The 23,312-nt window shown below is 37.8% G+C and overlaps 1 protein-coding gene across 2 annotated transcripts; it reads right to left on the minus strand.

Annotated features, from left to right (window-relative positions):
* Positions 1–5,065: 5,065 nt before the first annotated feature.
* On the minus strand, positions 5,066–23,255 carry PRMT7 (protein arginine methyltransferase 7). 2 transcript variants are annotated; one of them, XM_040615085.1, is made up of 17 exons: positions 22,520–23,255; positions 21,659–21,695; positions 20,120–20,269; positions 18,628–18,736; positions 18,180–18,292; positions 16,768–17,009; positions 16,457–16,634; positions 15,221–15,348; positions 14,265–14,406; positions 13,701–13,784; positions 12,441–12,488; positions 11,203–11,292; positions 10,379–10,540; positions 7,952–8,026; positions 7,041–7,201; positions 5,849–5,945; positions 5,066–5,278 (listed from the first exon to the last, which is right to left on the minus strand). In XM_040615085.1, exons 1-17 carry the CDS (start codon positions 22,612–22,614, stop codon positions 5,120–5,122), a joined length of 2,070 nt encoding a protein of 689 aa, XP_040471019.1. In that variant the 5' UTR covers positions 22,615–23,255; the 3' UTR covers positions 5,066–5,119. The 2 variants fall into 2 exon arrangements, with proteins under 2 accessions (XP_040471019.1, XP_040471020.1); XM_040615086.1 differs by lacking the exon at positions 22,520–23,255 and having other exon boundaries at positions 21,629–21,695.
* Between the last annotated feature and the right edge of the window lie 57 nt (positions 23,256–23,312).

Consider the following 23,312-nt stretch of genomic DNA (forward strand, 5'->3'; position numbering starts at 1 on the left):
AGTCAGGGGATTAGTTTATTCTGCGTGGCCTTGAGCAAGTCATTTTTAGCTCTGAGGCCCTAATCTTATAGCGAGCCTGGGGCAGATGAAATACTTGAACACCCACACAAAGCACACAGTTTTTTCTCATCTAAAAACCCAGGGATGACACAACATACCTCTCTCTGAGAAGCATCTTAATCGTTAATCTGCATTAAATGCTTGGAAATGTGAAGATTTGAAATGATTAAGTACCAAACCAAATTAATATTTTGCAATGACAGTGGAGTCAATAAGGTAGAATGACAATGCAAGCACCCACTGTATTCAGCTCACAGTCGTCACCAGAAAAATCTAATACTAGGAAGCTGTCTCTTCCTCGCCTAACAACCTGCTGTAACTACAAATAGAATACAAAAGATGAGTGACTAAATTAATTAGTCCTGAACTGCATCCTCTATCTTGTTAAATGCAGGAAGCCTACACAGAGCAGTTTCAAAGGGACTAATGAAGGAGAAAAGCAAGCTCGAGGATCTTAGTCCTTGAACTGCCTAGCCTTCAGACAAAAGGTACCAGTTCTGCAAATAAAGGAACAAATCTTGCAGCTGCCATGACTTAGAAAACACCCTTTAAAATGCAAGACTTGTCCTTCATTAGGACCATGACAATTTCACTGTCCTAAGATTATTATTCATTCTTGGTATTCAGCATGAGACACTGTTGCCTGCCTGGTTTTTATGGTAGGGGCAAGTCCAAATTAGTTTTACTAGCTGTTGTCACTTTTTGTACTGGTTTTCCACTTCCGTGCATGTATGCACAGTGTATCTCCTAACAAAATGAGCGTTTTATTTGCACAAGACAGCTGCATTGTAAACCTGCACACTTTTCCTTATTTGAAGTAAACACAATTTGAAAACGCACTAGAAATTAAAAGTGGATTCTCAGCACCCTCTCGTGGATTTGTGGTATGATAACCACCAAGGACTAGTAAAACGTTCATTACAGTTCAGAGCTACAGAAAAGTTATTACTTCTGAAGCAAAACTACAATAGGAAAGTTAAATGTGAACGGCAAAACTTGGTTGTTTATGATTATTGTTAATACCCGAATAAAACCTGCATCTTTAGCGCAAGCATCTCTTGTGCCACATTAAAAAAATCTGCCAGTTATACACTGGCTGTCATGCAATATATGAACTGTAACGCTATTAGGTCAGTAGTGGCAGGGGATCCTGTTTTTATTAAAACATGCGTCTACGCCTGCAGGCCTAGTCAGGATCAAACCTGTTGCCATTTAGAAAAAAACCTGCCTGTGGTGGTTACACAGAGTAAGTTCCTTGCAAGAAAAAATAGGAGTCTTGCTCTGCTTACTAAGATACCGGTAGCCAGCAGCCCTGCCAACTCAGCAAATCATCGCAGTGCTTCTGTCAGGCCTGAGAACAAATAGGAGTCTGAATGCTGCTACTGAGTAAATGGGTTTTTTCCTGATAAAGTGGCTTTCCTCCCCCACGTGTGTGCTTGTAGTCAAATGCCCCGTGGGAAAGGACAGAGGCAGAAGTACTTTTTTTGGTTTTGCACACATGTATAAGGAACAGCCACTATAACCCTTACAAGCAGCTCTTTCCCACACGATTTACAGATCACACAAAGTTTTTTAAGTCCAACATGAAGAATTCACAGAAGCCAGGGTAGACCAATACATACACTAAATACTCCTAATTACATGTGAGCAGATCTTTCCCCAAGTCACCCAGACTCGTATCAACACAGCTATGTTTTGTATGTACCAGACTTTAATGAGTGGTGACTTACATGAAAACATTCAAACCATATGTATCATAAGGGTTTGCTTCAACATAACGGCTTCCAGCACGTTTTAACCAAATCCTCAAAGCAGGTTCAGTGCCTGTCTAAATGCATAAGCATAACCAGCAAGCATTAGTAATGTTGATCACACTCACAGTGAATTAAAACATGCACAAGGTTTCTTGAGTACATCCATCTGATTTTGTTCTCTGAAGAACCCGCAGGTGCTAAAATATGCTCAGCATTCCAGCTTTCCAACCTTCTTATTTTTTTGGACAGCAGCAATATAATTAGCACTCCAGGTATATTGAAATTTAAGATGTTTTGCCTCACACGCAGGTAATATGATTCATATTAACTGCCACAGTTCAGTTCTGGAAGCACAGTTCTGCAGATATGCTAGCTACTACATCTAGCCCATGCCCTTTGCTTTCACTACACCCACCTCTGAGAATCTCAATAGTCCCAAGCCTCAGAATACCAAAAGGGCAGAAGAACAACACCTCTCAGTCACCATGCCTAGTACTATCTACTGCAGTGCTCACATATCCTCAATATATATATATATAACACTGATACAAATTACAAATTCCCATTGTGGTGGTTTAACCCCAGCCAGTAACCAAGTACCATGCAGCTGCTCACTCACTCCCCCGCCCCTTCAAGGGATGGGGAGAACTGAGAAGGAACATAAAATTTCAGTGCTGAATTAACAACAATTCATTAATTAAAATAAAATAGGACACACACACCCCCAATAATAATAATTGCAATGAAAAGGAAGGAGAAGGGGAAAGGAAAAAAATCCAAAGGAAAAAAAAAAAAACAAGCGATGCACAACACAACTGCTCACCACCTGCTGACTGATGCCCAGCCAGCCCCCGAGCAGCGATCGGCAGGCCCCAGCCAACCCCCCCAGTTTATATACTGAGCATGATGTCCCATGGTATGGAACAGCCCTTGGGCCAGTTTGGGTCAGCTGTCCCGGCTGTGTCCCCTCCCAGTTTCTTGTGCCCCTCCAGCCTTTCTGCTGGCAAGGCCTAGGAAACTGAAAAGTCCTTGGCTTAGTATGAACATTACCCAGCAACAACTAAAAACATCAGTGTGTTACCAACATTGCTCTCACACCAAATCCAAAACACAGCACTGCACTGCTACTAAGAAGAAAACGAACCATCCCAGCTGAAACCAAGACACCCATCAATGTGGATTTCTTCCCTTTGGCATCTTAGCAAATTTATCTGTTTTATTTTTTCTTAGGAAGTACAATTCAGGCACATACATTTTGAGAAAGTTAACACTAGACATTAAAATACTGTAAATACAGTTGTGGTTTTGTTCTATCTTACTTTTAGTTTTCAAATATATAAATTCCAATATATTGCTGTCTATTAGAGACAGCGTTCCAAAGGGAACACAGAAGTTTCTGTTAGACCCAGACTCATTTGTGCAGTTAAATGCAAAGCACCTTCAGCAGCTATTCCTGCTGCAGAACAAGAACAGCACCTCGTGCTTTCTGTGTCAGGCCAGAAGCAAACACACAGGACATAGCATCTAAGTTTTTTTCTGCTGTGTCATCTCCTCCAGAAGAGAAGATATCCCATGCAAGCCTTACACGTTCCACATTCAGACTTGCACAACTGTCTCTGTGCCCTCTGTGTGCCTGCCCCCCCCGCCTTTTTTTAAAAAAAAATAAATAAAGGGCCTTTACCATTTAAAAGGCCTGGCCATATTATTGTTCCCTTTAAAATCATACAGCTTATGTTCCCAACTTGTAACAAACAGATTTGTGCCACCATACTTCCTGTGGGCTAGGCACAGTGTAGCAAAATTAGGAACAACTCTTTCATGAACAGTAACCTCCATATTCCAGCCATGTTAATAAGAAACAAGAGTCTGAAGTTAGGCATCTTGAAAGAAAGTTTTGCAAAGTGCAATCCACAGATGTCAGCAGGAGCTGCAGGATTTCTGTTCTAGTGAAAACCATCAGTCATGTATTTCATTGCTTCCTTACACCTATTAAGACCTTCATCAGGAAAACAGCTCTGAAAAATTTAGGAATATTTCAGATGGCTTCCAGGTCTATAAATATCACGCTCTTAGGAAGAGAAAGAGGAGAAATTCCTACTCACCAGAATTACGCATCATGGTGACCAGGAAAGCAAAGCAGAGTAGGCTCCTTCTCCCTCATGGCTTCTTCATGGCATTCCTTTCACTACGCTGAAGTTGCTGCTCAGAGGAAATCGGAGTAGCTTTGGTAAGCAGTTACCGCTGTGGCTGGCTGACAGAATTTAGGACAGGCAGTACATTGATTTTCTATTTCACTTAATAGGGTCACACATACAAAACGGGTGCACCAATTGATTGTTCATCTAAAGCAGAATTCATTGCACACGTATGGTCACACACTACAATTTCTGCCAACATGATCTGGAATGCAACTAAGAAATCTTCAGTTGTGGACATAAGCTATTACAGAACAACATACAACTTAGCTAAACTGGCAGATATTACTTAGACCTCTGATGCAATAAGGCCACATTTTTGATCATATAATGCATATTACATATCTTTTAAAGATTTGCAAATTTTTTTAGACTACAGCTCTTGCTTTCATTTCTAGTCAGACTACCATCAGTTTGTCACTTCCAATTACCCTGATTATGTACATTTTCAAATCTCCAGTTACGCTTTCCCAGACTATGGTCCCTGTTTGGCCAATGTCTCTTCAGAAAAATGCAGCGTCTCAGACTCCACCTGAACATCAGTTCATCATTTCAGTTTAATACTAGCAACAACTTACACAAGTCTGTGAGCAGCTAAACGGCTTCCTTCTCACTATTAAGTGCACTAATACACATATGTAGCCTGACATGGGATTTCTTTTTGTGCACTCTGAAGATTACTTTCCATTCATCTTACAGTGACAAAAGCAAAGCCTAGAAATATATGCGTTTAATTCACTTTTATCTAATGTTAGCATAAGGTTTAGTGTCTTCATTGATATGCCAAGCAATAACCAGTAAAGTCAACTGTTTTCCAGCTCCATAACATTATTCAAACCCCCAAAATACCAGACTTTCACACTGAAACAGATGGTAACAAGTATGTGTGTATATGTATATAAACCCTGTTAGGAATACTTGTCCTTAAGAAAAGGTTCCTCTCTATACCCCCAACTATATATTTTGAAAAAAAAAAAACAAAAAAAGTTTAAAGTGTATTTCAAAACAGTCAGCGTGCTCTTTGAGCACAACAACAACAAAAAAATCCCTCTGCCATACAAAAAATACTATATAAGTTTATTATAATTTAGGAACACAAGGGAAAGTATTTTACAGTAGCTTAAAATCCATGGCAATCTCTCCTGTCTTTGTGTTGAAATTTATAGTGTATGTGATGGCACTAGGAAGGTCTGATAGAGTTTCTGGTTCAGTAACAGAACTGAAGAAATAGACAGCTTGCTTGCAGTGGGGATTCCATTCACAGTTTCCCTACAGGAGAGAGTTAAAAGTGAAAGCAGTCAGAACTACAATACTATTACTGGACAGTAATAACGCAGTAAGAGTTCTTGTTCTCAGTTCAGTATACAATGACCAGATAGTTATTGCTTCCATTGCCACCCATTCCATTAAAGGAATACAGAACTTGAGATATCATATGCTACACTGCACAGGTGAAGTCATAGAGGAAAAAACCAAGATTTGGTCAAAGAGTATTTAGAATACCAAAAATACTTACTCCTTCCCTCAAAACTTTTGTTTCTGTTAAGCTGAGAAAACGATTTGTAAGAATAAATTCTACTTTGAGCTAGCATCATATTTAAGTTCTGATATGTAGTTCCAAACTATGGGAGCATCTGGATCCAATTCAGACTCCCATTTTAAGGCACATGTCCTGTTCTCCCCAAAAATACGAACAGATAGTTCTACTAGTTCTGTCTACACGTTATTCACACAGTGTAACAAAAAGCACTATGCAAACCAAGCACAGCCAACAGAAACCATTTTTTCAGCACTATAATCCTATAGACTTTGACATAACAAATTACATTGAAGAAATACCTTTTCATTTGAAATCTGCATCAGTCCTGTACTAACAGAGATATCAGCAGCAAGATGATATTCCATCCACAGAACTGCTCCATGGCTCTTTCCTTTCCTGGGGAGGATCAAAACCTGTTACTTTACACAACACTGACAGCTTAAATGCTGCCCTCATTCCTCATTTAAGTTGGGTGAGAGCTGTAAAAGCATGAATAACTTGTTTCTTTGAAAAAAAAATTGAACAGCTGAATTATTTGGTAAATGGGTAGCAACTTTTAAAGTATTTGCAGATACAAAATCTGAAAGAGACAAGGAAAAGGAGACTATGTCATAACTAAATCTGCTCAAAACCACAGTCAATTAACAGGCACTTGATAACATGGCACGGATTATATGACATATTTGGAGAGTACTTCCTTCAAGAGACCCTGGCTTCTGTAGTTTCTGAATTCTGAGGAAATATTTACCACGTATACCATCTCACTGTGTCTGCTCCACAAGGAGCACAGGTCATGCTAGCATTGCCTATGAACACAACAACCTGTAAGGCACAGAGGCCTCATGCAGATGTTTCTGGATTTTGTGAAACCTTGAATTTTGTTTCACAAAGAGAAACATAAAATTACAGCAGTTTCTGAGTTACATAAGCTCTAGATAGTTAAAAATAACTTTCCCCTGTTTTTTCTTAACAGCATTTCCAGTTTGAACAGAATTAAGTACAATCTTTAATCATGGTGGAAAATACCTCAGAAGACATGTGACAAATAGCAAGATGACTGTCAAGAGTTCCAGTTAAAAGGAGGAATAGCATACACTTTAAAGCTATTAAACAGAATCGCTTGGAAAGCTAAATAGGAGACTTTCCTGCAAGAATTCAGCAACAGAGAACAAACAGAAGGACTGAAAACATCCAGACAATGGTTTATTTTCTCCAAACTATAAACTATTTAAGTTTTAAATAATACTGACTTCTAGAAAAAAGTTATTTTTGAAATACAGGCATATTATATGAGAAATTACCCTTATTGTTACAGCCTATTGTGAATAGCCACAGGACAGGAAATCTGTGTCAGAGCAACTTCCATTACTTTAGGTCACATTATTAAGAACTGTCAAGTATGTTCCCACTAGTGAACTGTAATACACAAAGAGCTTGAATATGAAGTAAAAAAATGGATAATGATGAGAATATTGCAACACGAAAACTCACCGTAAAAGATTTACAGAACCCTCTGTGCTGAGACAGTCTTGTGGTACAGGCTTTCTGAAGTCAAATATCAAAACTTCCTGGGGGTCAGAAAGTGACTTGCAAGGATATTCCCACAGAGGGTGAGGTTCTGCTTCCTTGGATTCCCTAAAATTCAGAGAATTCTGAAGAAAGAAAGTAATAAAACTATCTGAAAACAATCCAAAGGCAAACAGTCCTTGTTTTCAAGTTAATTATGTGTCCTGAACCCGAAGTATTTAAGCAACAACGATGCAAGAGGACAGGATTGCACAACACGTACTACATGCATAGACTAATGAGTACTGCTATATGGTCCTCAGCAGTGAAACAGAAACAGGCACTTTTGAAATACAATGCATTCAACTTTTCTTCCTCCCTTGAGACTAATTCTACTCTAGAACTGCCTGTACTCCTCCACAGTGACTATAAAGGCAATTTAAATGGCTAACTCAAATACAGATATCGACAATACAGCTCTAGAAATTGATACAAATAAATCTCACCCTTCATATCAATCTCTTGGATGTCAAAAAGCCTTTTTCTCTTTCAAAAGTACCCGCAAGGGCAAGTAAGGGCAGCAGGATTCACCTGTGAACAACTCCCAGATGATCTGATTTCAAGCTCAGAATAAAATTTTAAGAGTATTTGTCTTTTTGCACGAAGTATTTTCAAAACAGTGCGAAGTACTGAAGAGCTTGACAAATGAAAAGAACCACCAACCCCCAAACTGATGCCACAGCAGTTACTGTTTTGCAAGAACTGAAGAGCCATCACACTGATGAAAAACTAAACCAATGGTGTTTTTCAACAGTCACTGAATACTTTTTTAAGCTAAGGGGAGTTCTATTCTGTTTTGCTGAGACTTGTGCTGAAACTGCTTTCAGTATTCTTACATTAATCATATCATCCATAGTCTGGACGTCAAAACCTTCACAGGTGCCACATGGACTCCGGATTCTCCATAAGTCCTAAAAAGGAAAAGAGGATTTTGCTTAGCTTTATTAAAGGGAATATTAAAATAATTTAGCTGTAGATTAGACATTTGATAACAATAAGGACTCTTTACACTCTACACATTTCCAAACCATTATAACTAGTGCAACAATCAGAACATGGTATAATTCTGGGAAAATATTTTGCAAGGCAGTTAATTGTTCAGCCACTGTTTTCAACTCCTCTAAAGAATCTGCCACATTTCCTGCTATTTCTATGCAAAGTTTACTTTAAAGTAGGCATGGATTTGCCAAGATTAAACCCTTACAGCCCTGCTATTTCCACTACCCAACACAGGTGAAGTGCTCCCAGCTGCATCAAGTATCTTACAGCCTACTGGACTACCATACTCCCCTACAGCACTCCAGAGATTAGTAAAATGGTTTTAGTTACTTCATATTATGCCTCTCATTGACCTTAGCAATCCACTGACAACAATTTAGTTCAACTTTTGCCTTTTCTTAGACTGCATTAATAGTCTCTTAACAGAACAGGAACATTCACTAGCTGTGGACAGACCATTTTATTATCTGTTCATTGTTGCACTTGGCAACCTCAAATTTACAAGACAGCAGCAGGACTACTACAAATTTAACTAAATGCTGTTGTAATTTATGCCTGAATACAGCATGAACTAGTGTGACTATAAAGAATCTCTGAATAGATAGAACTATCAAATCAGTTAAGTAGCATTCTGCTCCCTAAATGCACTTACTGGCTAAAAAGTCTGTAACTGAAGAATTTAACCAAATTCTTTCTCTTGGATCCAACTTTTGCTAACTGCTTAACTGTAACGACATATCACTCAGCACAGCCTGCAGAACCGGTTCTACAGAATACCTTACAACACTACATCTGCTCCTGTCTAATCAAGAATGGATAAATGCAGAGGTTATTTAAAAAACCCTACAGATTCTAGTATTTGAGTCTATATTCACCGCTGAACAAAGAAGAAAATGTAAAATCAAAGCAACAGCTTTTGGAATAGTGTAATAGAACACAAGTTAAATGTTCTACCAAAATAGCTACGTGGAATCATGCCCAAACAGAACCCTGTACATAAAAGTGTAAAACTGAGGTTTGGGTGACATGAATGTTACTCTACATTCTGCTACTAGATGTTGAATAATCTTAAGTCATCAGTCTGCATGCTTCAGTTTTCTCATCCAGGACATGAAGAGAATGTCTACTTCCTTACAAAAATGCTTTGAGTTCTAGGGAAGTAAATCCTTTAGGTAAGAGAACATGGAATTAAAACTAACTGCTTATTCCAATCTGATTACTGTTGATTAAGTCTTAACATCTGCTTCCATTTACAAGATTCAGATTTACATTATTTACTCAGTATATATTTAAATTCTCTACATTTTTGCAGAAAACAGAAAGGTATGTAAAAACATGCAGCGTAGCTGATTAGTCCCAGACAGAGAGAGAACACATGTATTTTCACAAGCACAAATCAAAGGCAGAAGACCACAAGGTTAAAGAGCGTTCAAATAAGGAAACTGTTAAGGGAGAGAAGGCCCAGATAAAAAACTAAACTGTCAGGTGAACCAGACAGAGGGAAGAAAAGACAGAGAAAAAACCTCCCATTTTTAATAGATAAACCAAAGATTATGTTTATGTGAAAATTCATTAGATTATAGGCATTTTTTTAAATTTAAAGATATATTTATTTTAGTTACACAATTTCAGACTAAAGGGTTCTATCACTTACACTACCAGACAAAAATTTTGCATATTAATTACAAAAGTATTTATTTAATTTCCATTGTCATTGTAGGTAAACTCTTCACAATCTTCACTGACCAAGTCCTTAATAACAGTATAAACTTTTATACCTTTGTACAACTTCTAAAAGATAAGCTTTCGAAGTATTTTTAAGACGTGCTCAAATTTAGAACTGTGCACAGCCTCAAGAGGTTAAAAAAAAAGAGCATGCAATTATGAATCCTGCCTACAGTCTTATACTCATAAAGCAGCATTTTAAAAAATGGTATTGTGCAGAATATCTCATTTTATAAATAACCACAACTCTCACATGCTACAGCAGTATCTCTCTAATCTAAAGAAGTATTTTGAAACATTCTGCCCTTTCATTTGACATGGTAAAATTACTCAATTTTCTGACAAGAGATGGCTGAAATAGCAAATCTGATTTTCAAGACCTCAAATACTCTTCTCTCTGGTGGTAAATGCAAAACATATTGAAGTGGACAGTATTAATATGAGGTAAACATGTCTTTATCCTGGAAGTATCCTGGAACCGTACTTAAAATTAAGTGGATTTGTGTAAATATCAAATGGATAATTCTAAACAATCTCACCTGAAACTCCACAATTACCATGTGCAAAGAAGCAGACTGAGGTAGGACAGTGACATTACTTGTAAGGTGACTGGTCACAGCAGTCCTAGCATACCAGAAATATAGATTATGCCACGGCAACAAACTTGTAGTAAAAAACGGCTCTCCCACAAGAACAGAAATCTTGACAAAGAAAGGAAAAGATAAAAAGCATTGTAATAAAGAACAACAACTTGGTAACACAGGCTGGTTTATATCTTCAGTAGCTGACAATGTAATATAGCAACTGAAGTAATCTAGACAAAAACTTCTACTGCTCCATAAGGATTTAGTTACTGCATACAATACACGCTAGACATATTTTTGTGGTTTTAGTTAGCAAATTTTAAAATTAATTTTCCTGCAACAAATTCTGAGAGAAAATACTGCAGGTTTTGGTTGGAAGGTTTTGTAATGAGAGCCACAGAATTTGGAAGGTTTTAATTTAAGGAGGTTAGTACTTCCAATAGAGTACAATCTTCTGAGTGGCTTGAGAAAGAGTTACAGCCTAGTAGCACATATGCAGTTAAAACAGTTTAACTGCCTTAACAACTGGTGTAGATTATGCAGCAAGGGAAAGTCATACCTTTTCAAAAACAAAATGAACCGCCCCTCCCCCCAAGTCTTTAGTCTCATTTAGTTTTAGTGGGACAAGGTCTGAACCATCTACTCATTACATTTTATATTAACTGGGATATAATGGAATTCATTGTGGTTACAGGAGCACAGTAGGAAAGCAAGATTCACTTTCACTTTCTGCTCCCCACCACCCCACTGAAATTCAGTATTGGACAACTGTAACATACCTTTTTATCTTCCAAATGAGAAGACGTCAGCAACTCAGGACGTGCCGCTATTATTTTAATTTTATCTTCAAGATGATTTGCTTTAAAAAACTAAAAAAGAAAAAGTAGTGTACTGTCTTAAAGCTACAGTTGAGACTCAAACCCATACCAAAATAATAATTTTATTAAAAATAAACAAAAAAGAAACCAATAGCCAAAAGAAATTTTAACAAAATCTGCCTGCCATAACTCATCAGGATGATACAAGTCTATTCTTGAAGGGTGCATGCACTTACAGCCAACATATCACACCTAGTGAACTAAAGCACATGCCCTACATATTCCATCAGTTAGGTATCTGGAAAGGCAAGCAACACAAAAGTTGCCTCACCTTCATTCATTTGTGCTCTGAAACATATGGGAAGGACAGTCAAGAAATATAAAAGTTACTTCAACAATAATTATACACTCCGTATTTGGCTTCTGTTTGAGGCCAGGTTTGTGTCCTAATTTACCTACCATTCACGGTTTTGCATTTCTAAGCCGCAGGGTGAGACAGACCTCTCTCAAAATACACAGTGCAACTGAAACAGCTACAGCTGAACAATGACTTGAGGAAGCCACTTCCAGTCACTCAGACATTAGCTGCCTTTCCTGAGCAGCCTGCACTCCACCCCAAGGATGCAGCTGAAACACCGCCGGCTGTTAACTAACACCCACTGTCTCCTAAGAGCCAAACAGCAGAGAGGCATTCCCAGCTTGTCTCAGCTGGAAGACAAGAACATCCCAGTGGTGTAAGCTATGGGATGCCCTCACATTCCACTGATCATCACAAACAAGCAGCTTGGCTTTTATCACCAACGTAATGAGGGCAGCAGAGCAGCAGCTCAAGCACACAAGCCACCAGGCATCTGCAAGGAGAGATCACGCAACCAGAGTTCCCTCTGCTCAGCTCAACTACCCCAGTGGCCTATCTAGCTTGTGGCTAAAGCGATGAGACTGGATGTGTCTCCAACGGGATGTACTCCTCCAAGAATATGCACAAAGCTCTGTACACATACCAAGAAAAAATAAGAACACCTCCCCTGCCAACATATCCCACCTCCCACAGTCTTGTCAAACTGTATGATCAAATACATTCACTAAACTGATTTAACCTCCAAGCAATTGATGCAAGGACAGTCAAAGGTATCATCAAGCTCTGGCCTCAGAAATGCCATGAATTCATTTACTGCTTTAACAGAAAACTGAATACCCACTTTTTCCATGACAGAACAGGACACAGCAGAGTTTTCCAATGTAAACACCTACAGAAAACACACAACAGTTAGTCAAACTAGCTTTATAAATTTTAATTAAACGAATATGTAAATGAACATCAAAGGAATTATTTTGATGCCCTAATGAAGATAACTCATAAGAAACATGCATCTACTCCACAGCCCACTGTCATGCACCTTTTTTACCACAACAAAACCACCTCCCATAACTGCAGGCTAAATAAATAATGCTGTTTTCACAGCCATACAAGAAAAAAAACATCAGAATGCAAATACTTATTTTCCGTTTTTAAGATGCACATAGCGTAGTAACATTTGCTCTAGGCATACATTTACTCCTGAACAAACGCAAGCATATTGTCAGTGTGCTGAATCAACCTCCAGTAGTGCTTACTCCTTGTGAGCACTGTTTAACACAATCTGAATGTATCAGCTGGAAAGAGCTCAGATGTGCAATGCAGCACACCAGGCTCTTCAAGTAAGAAGAAAATTTAAGTTTTATTTAAACTTGGTGAACAGTTAGGCAATATGCTGCTACAGGGCTAGGAAAATATTATGGAAATCTTGTCTGCCCCGTTCATTTTTTCTCTCCTCTGTAACTATCTGTGACTAGCCACTACTAAAGACTGGTTCAACTCTGCATGTTTATTTATGTCTATGAATTGCCTAGCACCTTCCCCAGGATGATATTACATTATACATTCCCAGATATTCAGTCCGACTATGACAGATTTTCGTTTGAAGAGCTCCATGAGAGAACACAAGTAAGGTAGATACACAATGAGACAGCCAGGCAGCTCATTTACACAGACTCAGTATTCTTACTGCTCCCTATCTTGCTGTTACAGACCTTCCACTTCTGACTAGATAATAAATGTAATTATGGAATTGCAAACATAAAAGAATAAAAAAAACCTGCCAGATATTTAGGTCGATAGAAAGAGTATTTCCAAAAGCACAAGATACGAGATGGCAAAGAATAATCAGTAGGGAATGAGGAACGCCACTTTCATTCAAAGCTACACACTGGTAAACATCAAAACTGGTAATTATTATCTCCCTAAACTTCAAAGTGATCAGAGGTGAACTTAACCATCATTCCAACACAATGGAAACCTCTCACTTGTCACTTTAAAGACACTGGAAATAATTAAATAATGGTTGAAAATGCTGAACTATACAAGAGAACTAAAAATACCAAGCTAAAACACAAAGATCAGAAAAACAGAAGTACTGTACCTGCTTTGCTCCAAGATAGTGAGCTAGCATAGGCAGCAGACTGCCATCACTGACACAAAGGCAAACACTATCACTTTTCAGCACCTACAGAAAATAAATAGTCATTGTTATTCCTATTCCTGATGGAAAAGGTTTCAAACTCTAGACATTTTGTTGGCCTTTTTTCTCCGCTTTATACACTTCTGTATCAAATAAGGGCTGGGAGATACCACTTCAAGCACAACAGAACAGTGTAAGAAATATTCACATAATCCCCTTGGTTTAGGTCAGAAAAAGTTTGCACAAAAATATATTGCATGTCTTTATTCAACTACCAATACTCCTTCTAACAAATACACCAAACTGCTACAAATTCCTATGCAAAAATGGCTGCTTACAATTTAAAAAACTAATACCAAAGTTCTCATGACAAAATATAACTCACATCTGCAGATATAAACAAAATGTACTTGGTGAGCAAAGTCTTTAGCAAGGGAGAAACAAATTCCATAAATAATTGCTGCAAATAAAACGATACATGCATCTATCATAGAAGTCAAAAACCTACAGGCAACATGCACTCACTTTCATCAAAGACTTGATGTATTGGCGTGTTCGGTTCTGATCATTTAATTCCCCAAAGCGTGGTCTATTCCAAAGAAGATGAGCCTGACATCTACAAACAGGACTTTCAACACGATCATCTGCTTTATTATCTTCTTCTCCTCTGGAAAAAAAATAAAGTACATCAATAAAGTATTACCTACAGCATCAGTAATATGTTTTCGCAAACAGCTACGTTTATGCATTTTACCTAGTAAACACATTAAAGCATATGGACTCCATTGTAACTTGCTCAAATTTACTAGTTCTCCACCATTTTTGTAGCTTTGCATTTCCAAATGAAAAGAACAGAAAGGACCAATTTTCACCTTTTTCAAAAGGGGAAACCAAGTACCCCCCAAACTTTCCCGCTAACTGTAATGGTTAGGTATTTTAGGCTTTAAACTTTTAGAAAAAAGTTATTAGTTTGAATTCCTAAGTAAGAAAGGCACATAAAATCCAGACATTAACTTTTAAAGCTGGCAGTGATTTTTACAAATGTCAGCTGCTACTGTCATCACAACAAACATGACTAGGCTCTTTTTAACTTTGAGCAAAAGGCATTAATCTCAAAAAGATAGTGCTGACTAGGAAAATAGAAAATGGAGACAGAATGGCAATTATTTCAGTCCTTTACTTATACACCAGCTCAGCTGAGCTATATTTTAGGATTTCCAGGAACCACCCATGAGTGTTTTTTGCTTCTCTGTCACAGAATGTCACCAGCTGTAAGGCAGGAGCCTGTAGTCCCAACCTCAACTGTGGCTTTATGCATTAAATGGTTTCTTCACTCTGTGCATTGCCCATGAAGCAGCTTTTAATGATTTTCTAGTCTTTACCATCTTATCTTGCTCTTCTACAAAATGGCTGCTCTAAGAGCAGCAAATACTCGAGCTTGGAGTAAAATAGCACCCTTTTTCACACACATATATTGTTACCTGGCTTTCTGCAGCATATACCACACAGAGTACTCATCACGAGAGGCAGTCAGATACACCTTCTCACCCTGGAGAACTGGCTCCTCATTAGGAAGAAAATATACACACTGCATCCAGTGATCTCTCCACTGAAAAGGGTTGATAAAGAAAACCATAGGAAGTAACTCATAAATAGTAAATGGAAAGCAAACAAATAGCAGGAAATCAGTTAGTAAGAATGGGTGTAACTTTGAAGCACTAATGTACGACTAGTTGACAGAATCTTGTTCACGTTAGCAAGGCTGAATAAACACTAGTATTGTATACTCAGTAAACATACTTTAGATAGATTTCTTACAACAGAATATGCCTGAGACCACTGGCTTGCTGACTAGCTAAGCCTGTATTTTAATCAAATGAAAAATCCAAAATACACTTTGTATTTATTAATACTCTTCCATCTCTATAGTTGACTTATGTTAGAAACCTGTATTAAATCGCTGACAGTGATCAATGGTTGAAGCCTCCTGCATTAAATAACGTCACATAGTGTCACTCTGATATGACAGCATAATTATTCTGAGTTTCAGAAAGCTAGTTTCTGCATTGCAAAAATTCCTGTAGTTTTTCTGCTTGATAGTTTCAAATCTTATTCTCAAACACGGTAAGTACAACCAATCATTTTGTAGCTTCCTTTTGACCAAGTTCATCTTACTAGTAAATACATTCACACAAAGACACAGGAATCTGATTTAATAGTGATCACCCGTTCCTCTAATTATCCAGTATCAACCCAACATTTTGCCACACCAGCCTTTTTTATAGGAGTATAAATATACTACCGTAAACTTAACACTTATTTGGAATTTTCACAGAAGTACTACGTGGAAGCAAACCACAGACCAGTATTTTGAACAGGGATAGAGACTAGTTAAGGAAAAAGATGTGGAAAACTTTATTTCTTGAAAGTAGAAGAAATAAAAGAAATAAAATACAAATATCTAGATGACAGCTTCAGTTTTTAAGCTATACGTTAAAGCTTACATTTAAATTTTACATTAAAGAAAACCTAAAATGGGTACATACTATAGTTAAGATTTCTAGGATTTGCCTATTTAGCATCTTTTAATACATAAAACGTTAGCAAAATTCCTATACGGTTTAAGGGACAGCTGCTTAAGACACCCAGTACAGCCTTGACTGAAAATAATTACTGATAGCCATTTGATGATAGTACCTAAAGGCTCAGTATCTTACCTGGAAAGCAGAAGTGGATTTTACCCAGTATGGAGCCATTGTGCAATTTATCGTCCCAGAGGGGTCCATGTCGATATCCCACCAGGAAAGTACAATTTGTGCCTTGCCAGATTTTACAGGCTCCAGCTGCACTCTGTAGTAGGTAGAAGCACTCCTTACTGGCTTACTGAAATCCACACTGCAGAGAAGCATGAAAATTGTAAAAAGAAATAGTTCAGCATTCTTTATAAATTCTTACTAGCCTCCTAAACTGAATACAGAAAAGGCACAACAGGAACATTTTGTTATGAACAAAACAATGCCTACCTTACCTGAACATCGTCACCACATCACTAAGGATAGTGAAGTCACTTGAAGGCATCTGGTTCAGCTGGATATCACAAACAGAAGGAACACCTGGACAGTTCTCCATTTCTGAAGGGGAGACTATAATTTTTTCACCATCCTCTGCTTCGACATGAACAGGAAACAGTTTGTTCCAGGACCACATTCTTGTGGATTCCACTAATTGGGCATACACCGTTGCCCTGTGAGGTACTGCCTCACATCCTTCCTAAGTGTTCAAAACAACGGGTAAATTAATTCAACAATCTGACTTACTAACATATTCATGAGAATTAAATTGATTGAAATGTGAACCAATTTAAAGAAAAGTTGGAATGGGAGCTGTGAAATCTTAAACACAAATTATTTCAGAGACTTCTTTAACATCAGAGCACTTTGTCTACCCATGAAACACAAGTATCTATACGGTTCAGTGTGGTTCAGAAAGGCCAAAGTACTTGATTAACCATGCAACATCAGCAGTTTACTAACCTCAGTTAAAACTGCATTTCCATTCTCGTTCTGAAATAAGACGCCTATCTTGAGTTTCTCAATGCAGAAAATGACTAAACTATCAACATTAAAACAGTTTGTGACTGCAATGAGTAAGAAAAATAGTGGCTTAAATATTTATGCAATGACGACTTCGTATCAATGTTTAAAGAGTAGAAGACATACAGTTGTTCTAATAAAAACACTGTGAACTAAGAGCTAACCAAGAACAATGCTTTCACCAAAGACTAATTACAATTCAGTTATATATTGAGAGCAGAAAAATGTTAAGACTGGTATAGCCTTTGTATGTAAACTGATGAAATGAAACCTAAAAAAAGTTTTGCCATCCACATTTTAATTAAAGGAAAAAAAATAGACAGGGTAAAAGAGAAAGTCCTAAAATTATACCTGTAGATTATATGTCAAAAAATTTGGTTATTAATTTGATTACAGTGTTTAAAGTATTTCCACAGGCAAAAAGCATGTGGAGTAGAAAGAGCTTACGGGGAAAAAAACAGAAACCAAACAAAAATGCCTGGGAGGTGAAGCCCATCAAATTTAGGAGAATTTCATTTTTAAAAATATCTTGGAACAAACTACTAAGGAAAGCTCCAAATCACAACTGGGTGCCTTTCTGAAAGTTCTTTGTTAACCAGCAAGTTATTGGTTTTAACATAAAGCAAGTAAGTGTAATTTCAGAGTCTGTGAATTACAAAATGAACTCCAATAGCTTTGTTCTCGGAATGAATCTAATAAATTATTCACTGAATAAGAATTTAGCACAGATGGTGTATTTACAGGATAATGAAGCCTAAATCAAGTATACTCTCCATCCTGCTCCAAAAAAACCAGAAGAGTTTCTCTAAGGATAAACGTGACACAGTATCAATATCTATTCTTTTACCTGTACAAGGTATTTGTGTGCATGTTCATAGGTTGGTAAAGCTCCTTCTCCTATCAGCTCTGTATCAAATAATTCAGTTACCAGGATGTTTGCACGACATTGCATATCTCCATCTAAAAGACACAATTTAATACTGTAATATTAAGACTTTATATAAAGTCTTTCAAGAACATACTATCCTGAAAACACAAGTAATTAATAAAAAATTATTCCTGTTAGAGAACCTACTGAAGACTGCAAATTATTTTCCTTTAGAACTTTACTATGAAATACATATGGCTACTGAAATATTACACTTCCTTTTGAAGTAAATTTCCATTGTTACTTTCTAGAGAGTAAAGGATTTACTTGTTTTAATTAAAAATATAAGGAAAATAAGAATAAGACATATTCCTTCATAGTTTTGAGGTACTTGCCATTTTTTTTAACCGTAGCCTATTTTTCTCACCTGGGCCAACTGTGACTTCAGTGGAGTGCTTGTTGATTACCTTGATCTTGTCACGAAAACCATTTTTCTCCACTATCTTCACAGCAGCATTAGCCATGGGCTTGAAAACCTGTAAATAGCAAGAATATTACAAACTGGTAAGCTAACATTAGCTTTCCAAAATGAAAGTACACCAATGCAAAATGCAGTATATTCAGTCCTGCAAAAATTTAACATCATCTGTACCTTTTTGTATGTTTGAAGTTCATTACCATGAAACAAGACAGCAAGCCTCACTTCAAAAGTTCAGATCACCAATGTCACTGTTACAAATCATAACATCAGCTGTCTCCAAAAGCTACTCCAATTTAACTTATGAAAGACAAGAATACATGCTAAGAATATTTTAGCATTTACATTAAAAAACCTTATTTTTAAAATTAAAGATATACATGGCTCGAGAGGCCCCAAGAGATTTGTATGTACTCAACATAAAAGAACCCCAAACAACCAGCACTGAAATATGCCAAATATCTGCTTTTATTAACAGGTAACTGTGAAGAGAATTTTTGCTTCCTTCAGAAGGAAAAGCACAGAGAGAGTACATAGCTTGAAAATAGTAGAATGATGAAGAATGTGTTAAAAGGGCTTAATGTCCATATCCAGTTTTTAAACTCAAAAACTTTAAATATTGTACTCAGCCACACAATCTGACTACTTAAGATATTTGTGGCCACTTTGGAAACCACTGCCACTCTCTCTGATTGCTTCCTGTGACTACATGTTAAGAGGACTGTCCCGGAAAAACAATCATAGGACAAAATGCTAGATTTAAAAAAATGTAGGTTTTTACTTAGATAAAAACCACATAGCACTTCTTCAACTATGACCTACGAACAAGTGAACCTTTGTTTCTTCACATGCATTGAAAAAAAACTAAACAGGCCAAGATGTTCCTGTTGTTCTCCTTAGTATCAGTAATGGCTGCTAATGACCATCACGATGTTTCTTAAATGCCAATAAAAAAGGAGATGCTCCATCTGATCAGGAAGAGATGGAAAAAACAGTTTATGGACAGTCTCTTTATGATTATGTGGTCCACGTTATGATTAAGTGGTCTGAGAACCCATCTCCAAGAACTGAAACGTATAAAAATCAGTTGTATGGCTAGAGAATAGTCACATTTTTCAAAAACTTGGTTAAAGTTTTCAATATTACACTTGAGTTTTGATAAGAATTGAAGATGGAAAACTATAAAACTTAATTTAGTAGTTTTAACCTGTACATTTAAAGAAACCATTCCCAAAAAGGTACTACACCTTTTCAACTACGTTCTTGTAAGACCTAACTGGTTTTGACACATACAAGTATCAAACTTGCACTTCAGAAGCCACAATACAAAACAGCAAATGCATCCACTCCATTGACCATACAGACAGAATTGCACTGAAGCTCTAAGAAGAGGCTATGAACATCCATGCAGAAGTATGTGTAACCCGTAACAAATGCTCACCTCAATTGCATAGCAGAAATCGGCACCTGCTGAAGCTGCCATCATAGACAGAAGTCCTGTGCCAGTCCCTATGTCTAGAACAATCGCTTTTTCACCTTTTTCTTTTACTCTGCTCACTGCAGCACGAATACCTTGGAAATATTTTGCATTCTGTGGAAAAGAGACAAAAGAGAAGAAAAAGAAGAAAAAAGATAAAAGGATCAGCAACCCTTTATCCGTTCATACTTTGAATTTTTGTATAGAAATCTTGCATCCTCCAACTATAAGTTTATAATTAGAAAAAGTCCTGCAGACGCTCTTTATGCTATACAATCACATCAAAGTCATTTTTAGCAAAAGCAAATGTTACTGGAAGGATCAATCCATTTAAAGTACAACAATTTTTATCACAATATTCACATCATCATTGACCAGTCAGCTATTTATTGCACATGTATAACTTACAAATGCAATATATTTTCTAGAGTAAATAATATCTATGTGAGATACTACTGTTTTTCTGATTACTTTTCCCCTGCAGCACCACTCAGTCACATAGTGCCTATGACAGCACAACAGCCAAAGCCAAAATATCTTGGATTCAGATTCCTCTCTACATCTACTGAAAAAAACATTCATACATGAGAAGAAACATGTATAAACACTGGCTTTTGGTTATGTGCCATGAGTGGGGCTACAAGCATACCTGCATTAACAACAGGAAACCACCCAAATGCTGTCATCTGTCAGCTACAGCATACATATTGAAATACGTGCTTCTATTTACTCCATAACAGCCTATTATAAGACATTCCTTTGCAAATTATTCAATAAAGCCTCTCCAAAGAGTACACTACCTTTGGACATTATAAATTTGGAAGGTCTGCTGGATCCCTTTCTGAATAATTCCAGTTAACACTTCTCATATATTACTCCAGTAGAGTTGTTCTATACTTAAGACACAACTTGCTGTCTCTAAATGGCTTATTAAATGCCTGATCCTGCTAGCATGTTTCAATTCAGTATGAATTCAAGACTCGTAGCATAGGCACCATAAAATTCTTTATAAAGGTTATTGATGAAATGGTCGACTAAAAGGCTAGAGCAGAAAGAACATTTAAACCATTCACTCCAGACTTCATCATTCCTGTAGATACAGCACCTCAACTTTCTTCTCAATTGCAAGCAGTAAATAAGAGCTAAAAATATCATAAAAGAATAAAGATAAACTTTACTTACATCCCTATAAAAACTATAAAAAGTCTAGATTCCCATTTACAGCTTTTGAAATTTAATCTAATGAACTCTGTCAAAAATGTCAAACAGAACAGCAAAATCAGCTACTGCATGTAAATATCATTGTGCAGTGAACAACTGAACACTAGAGTCAGGTGTAAGAAGGCATCTGTTGATCTAAGAGTAGTTCTGCTATCATAAAAGGTACAAATTCTATTATTTCAGCTTTCAGAGAAACCTGTATAATCATGCAGTGATAGCTGTTCAAGCGAAAGGAAATAGGTATTTTCTTACCATTCAAAAGTTTTTTGCTTCTATACTTACTCTATCTTTATCATGAAGCATATCTGCATACCGTGACCTACAATTAAAAAAAACAACCAATCAAATACTACATGCCGCAAAGCATGACAAAACCACTAGATCTTACATAGCTCTGGTTTCTCTTACCAAGGCAACTGGTCCCCATAGCCCATAAATGCAGAGATAATCAATACTCTCTTTGAGTATCTGAACTTTCCCCTAGATCTAAGGAATAATGTCATTTCAGTGATCTAGTGATCAGCATATAAATGACCTAATTAACTGCTGGCATATATCCTCTTTTCAGCAATGGACCCAAGACACAGACCTGTGGGCAAACAGCTGTGAAATAATAGCTTGGACAGATGGAGTTTCATACAGCACAGAAAGCCAGCCTGCTATAGTTTAGATCTCTCATTGTTACCAAGGTTTAAATTTCTTTGGTCCCCATTTCTTCATGGGTCACTACTTAAAAATAACCCAAACTCTAATCTTCCCAGCTTCTATGCCTGTTGCATTAAGTTCTTCAAAAGTTATTACAGGAAGAGACAATGGGCAATTATTTGTTGTATTGGGGATTTAAAACAAATTTAGGCAATGCATTTTGCTACAACGTTGTTAATGTCAGTATTAAGGGAAGCATCTCGGAAAATAAAAAAAAGCAGAAGGAAACCACTTGGACAATACTTTACAAAATTCAACATTTTCAGTTCAGCCCTCTACAACACAGGGCGATGTAACATTCAGACTATCCTACAGGTTGTTCATCTCATGCCCTTGGAACATCTACAGAGATAAACACAAAAATAGCCATAAAAGCAAGTTGAGTTTGCTGGTTTTTTGTAGCTTTAGTGGAACAACCACCTACTTTTTCCAGCATACCTTGCAATTTCCTGATGGTAGTCGTAGTCCTCATCCTCTTCTACCCACTCCATAGCACCAGTGGTTGGATTAGCTCTTCCACAAAAGGTCTTCATGATCAATATGATCAATCTCAGTTTGTGTTATTTACGAGTTACATGCAGTTTTGCTACTTTGGCTGTGGTGTAATACCCAAAATACTGGCTATGGGGAAAAAAACAAGGGAAAAACCCCACAAAATTTCCAGTGAAAACTACAGACATCACTTCAGCTCTGGACAAAGACAGGCACACTCCCACACACATACTCTCTCACTTTCCCTGTTACACCTGCCTTGGCCAGAAGCACTGGTGACTGCCTTAGACTTTTCCCCTAAGGATGTTTTAAGCTCAAATCTATCACCCAGCCCTGTTCAGGAACTCAGCATCCCCCCAACACCAATCACCAGCAAATTCTCAAGGAAAAACACCTCAGCCCGAGACGATGCAGGTCGGGCCGGGGGAGTTCGGTCACCCTCTCTAGGCAGTCCCCACACCCTGTCAGAGAAGGGACCTGCAGACTGTAGGCAGCAGCACAGCCGGGGGGACCGTCACCTCGGGCCAGCCCAGACCTTCCCCCGCCTCAGGAAGGAGCTGCGACGGGATGCGGTGAAGCTGCTCCCCGCTATCTCCTAGCCCGAAACCAGCGCTGCGGCCCTATCCCCCCTCAGTGCCACACGCCGGCGCGGCTGCACCTCCGCTCCCCCCAACATGGCCGCCGGCACCTACCCCTCCGGCCGCCTCGCAGCACGCGCCCCGCCGCCTGCCCGGCATGC

This window comes from Falco naumanni, chromosome 15 (genome assembly GCF_017639655.2).
Source record: "Falco naumanni isolate bFalNau1 chromosome 15, bFalNau1.pat, whole genome shotgun sequence".
Classification (NCBI taxonomy): domain Eukaryota; kingdom Metazoa; phylum Chordata; class Aves; order Falconiformes; family Falconidae; genus Falco; species Falco naumanni.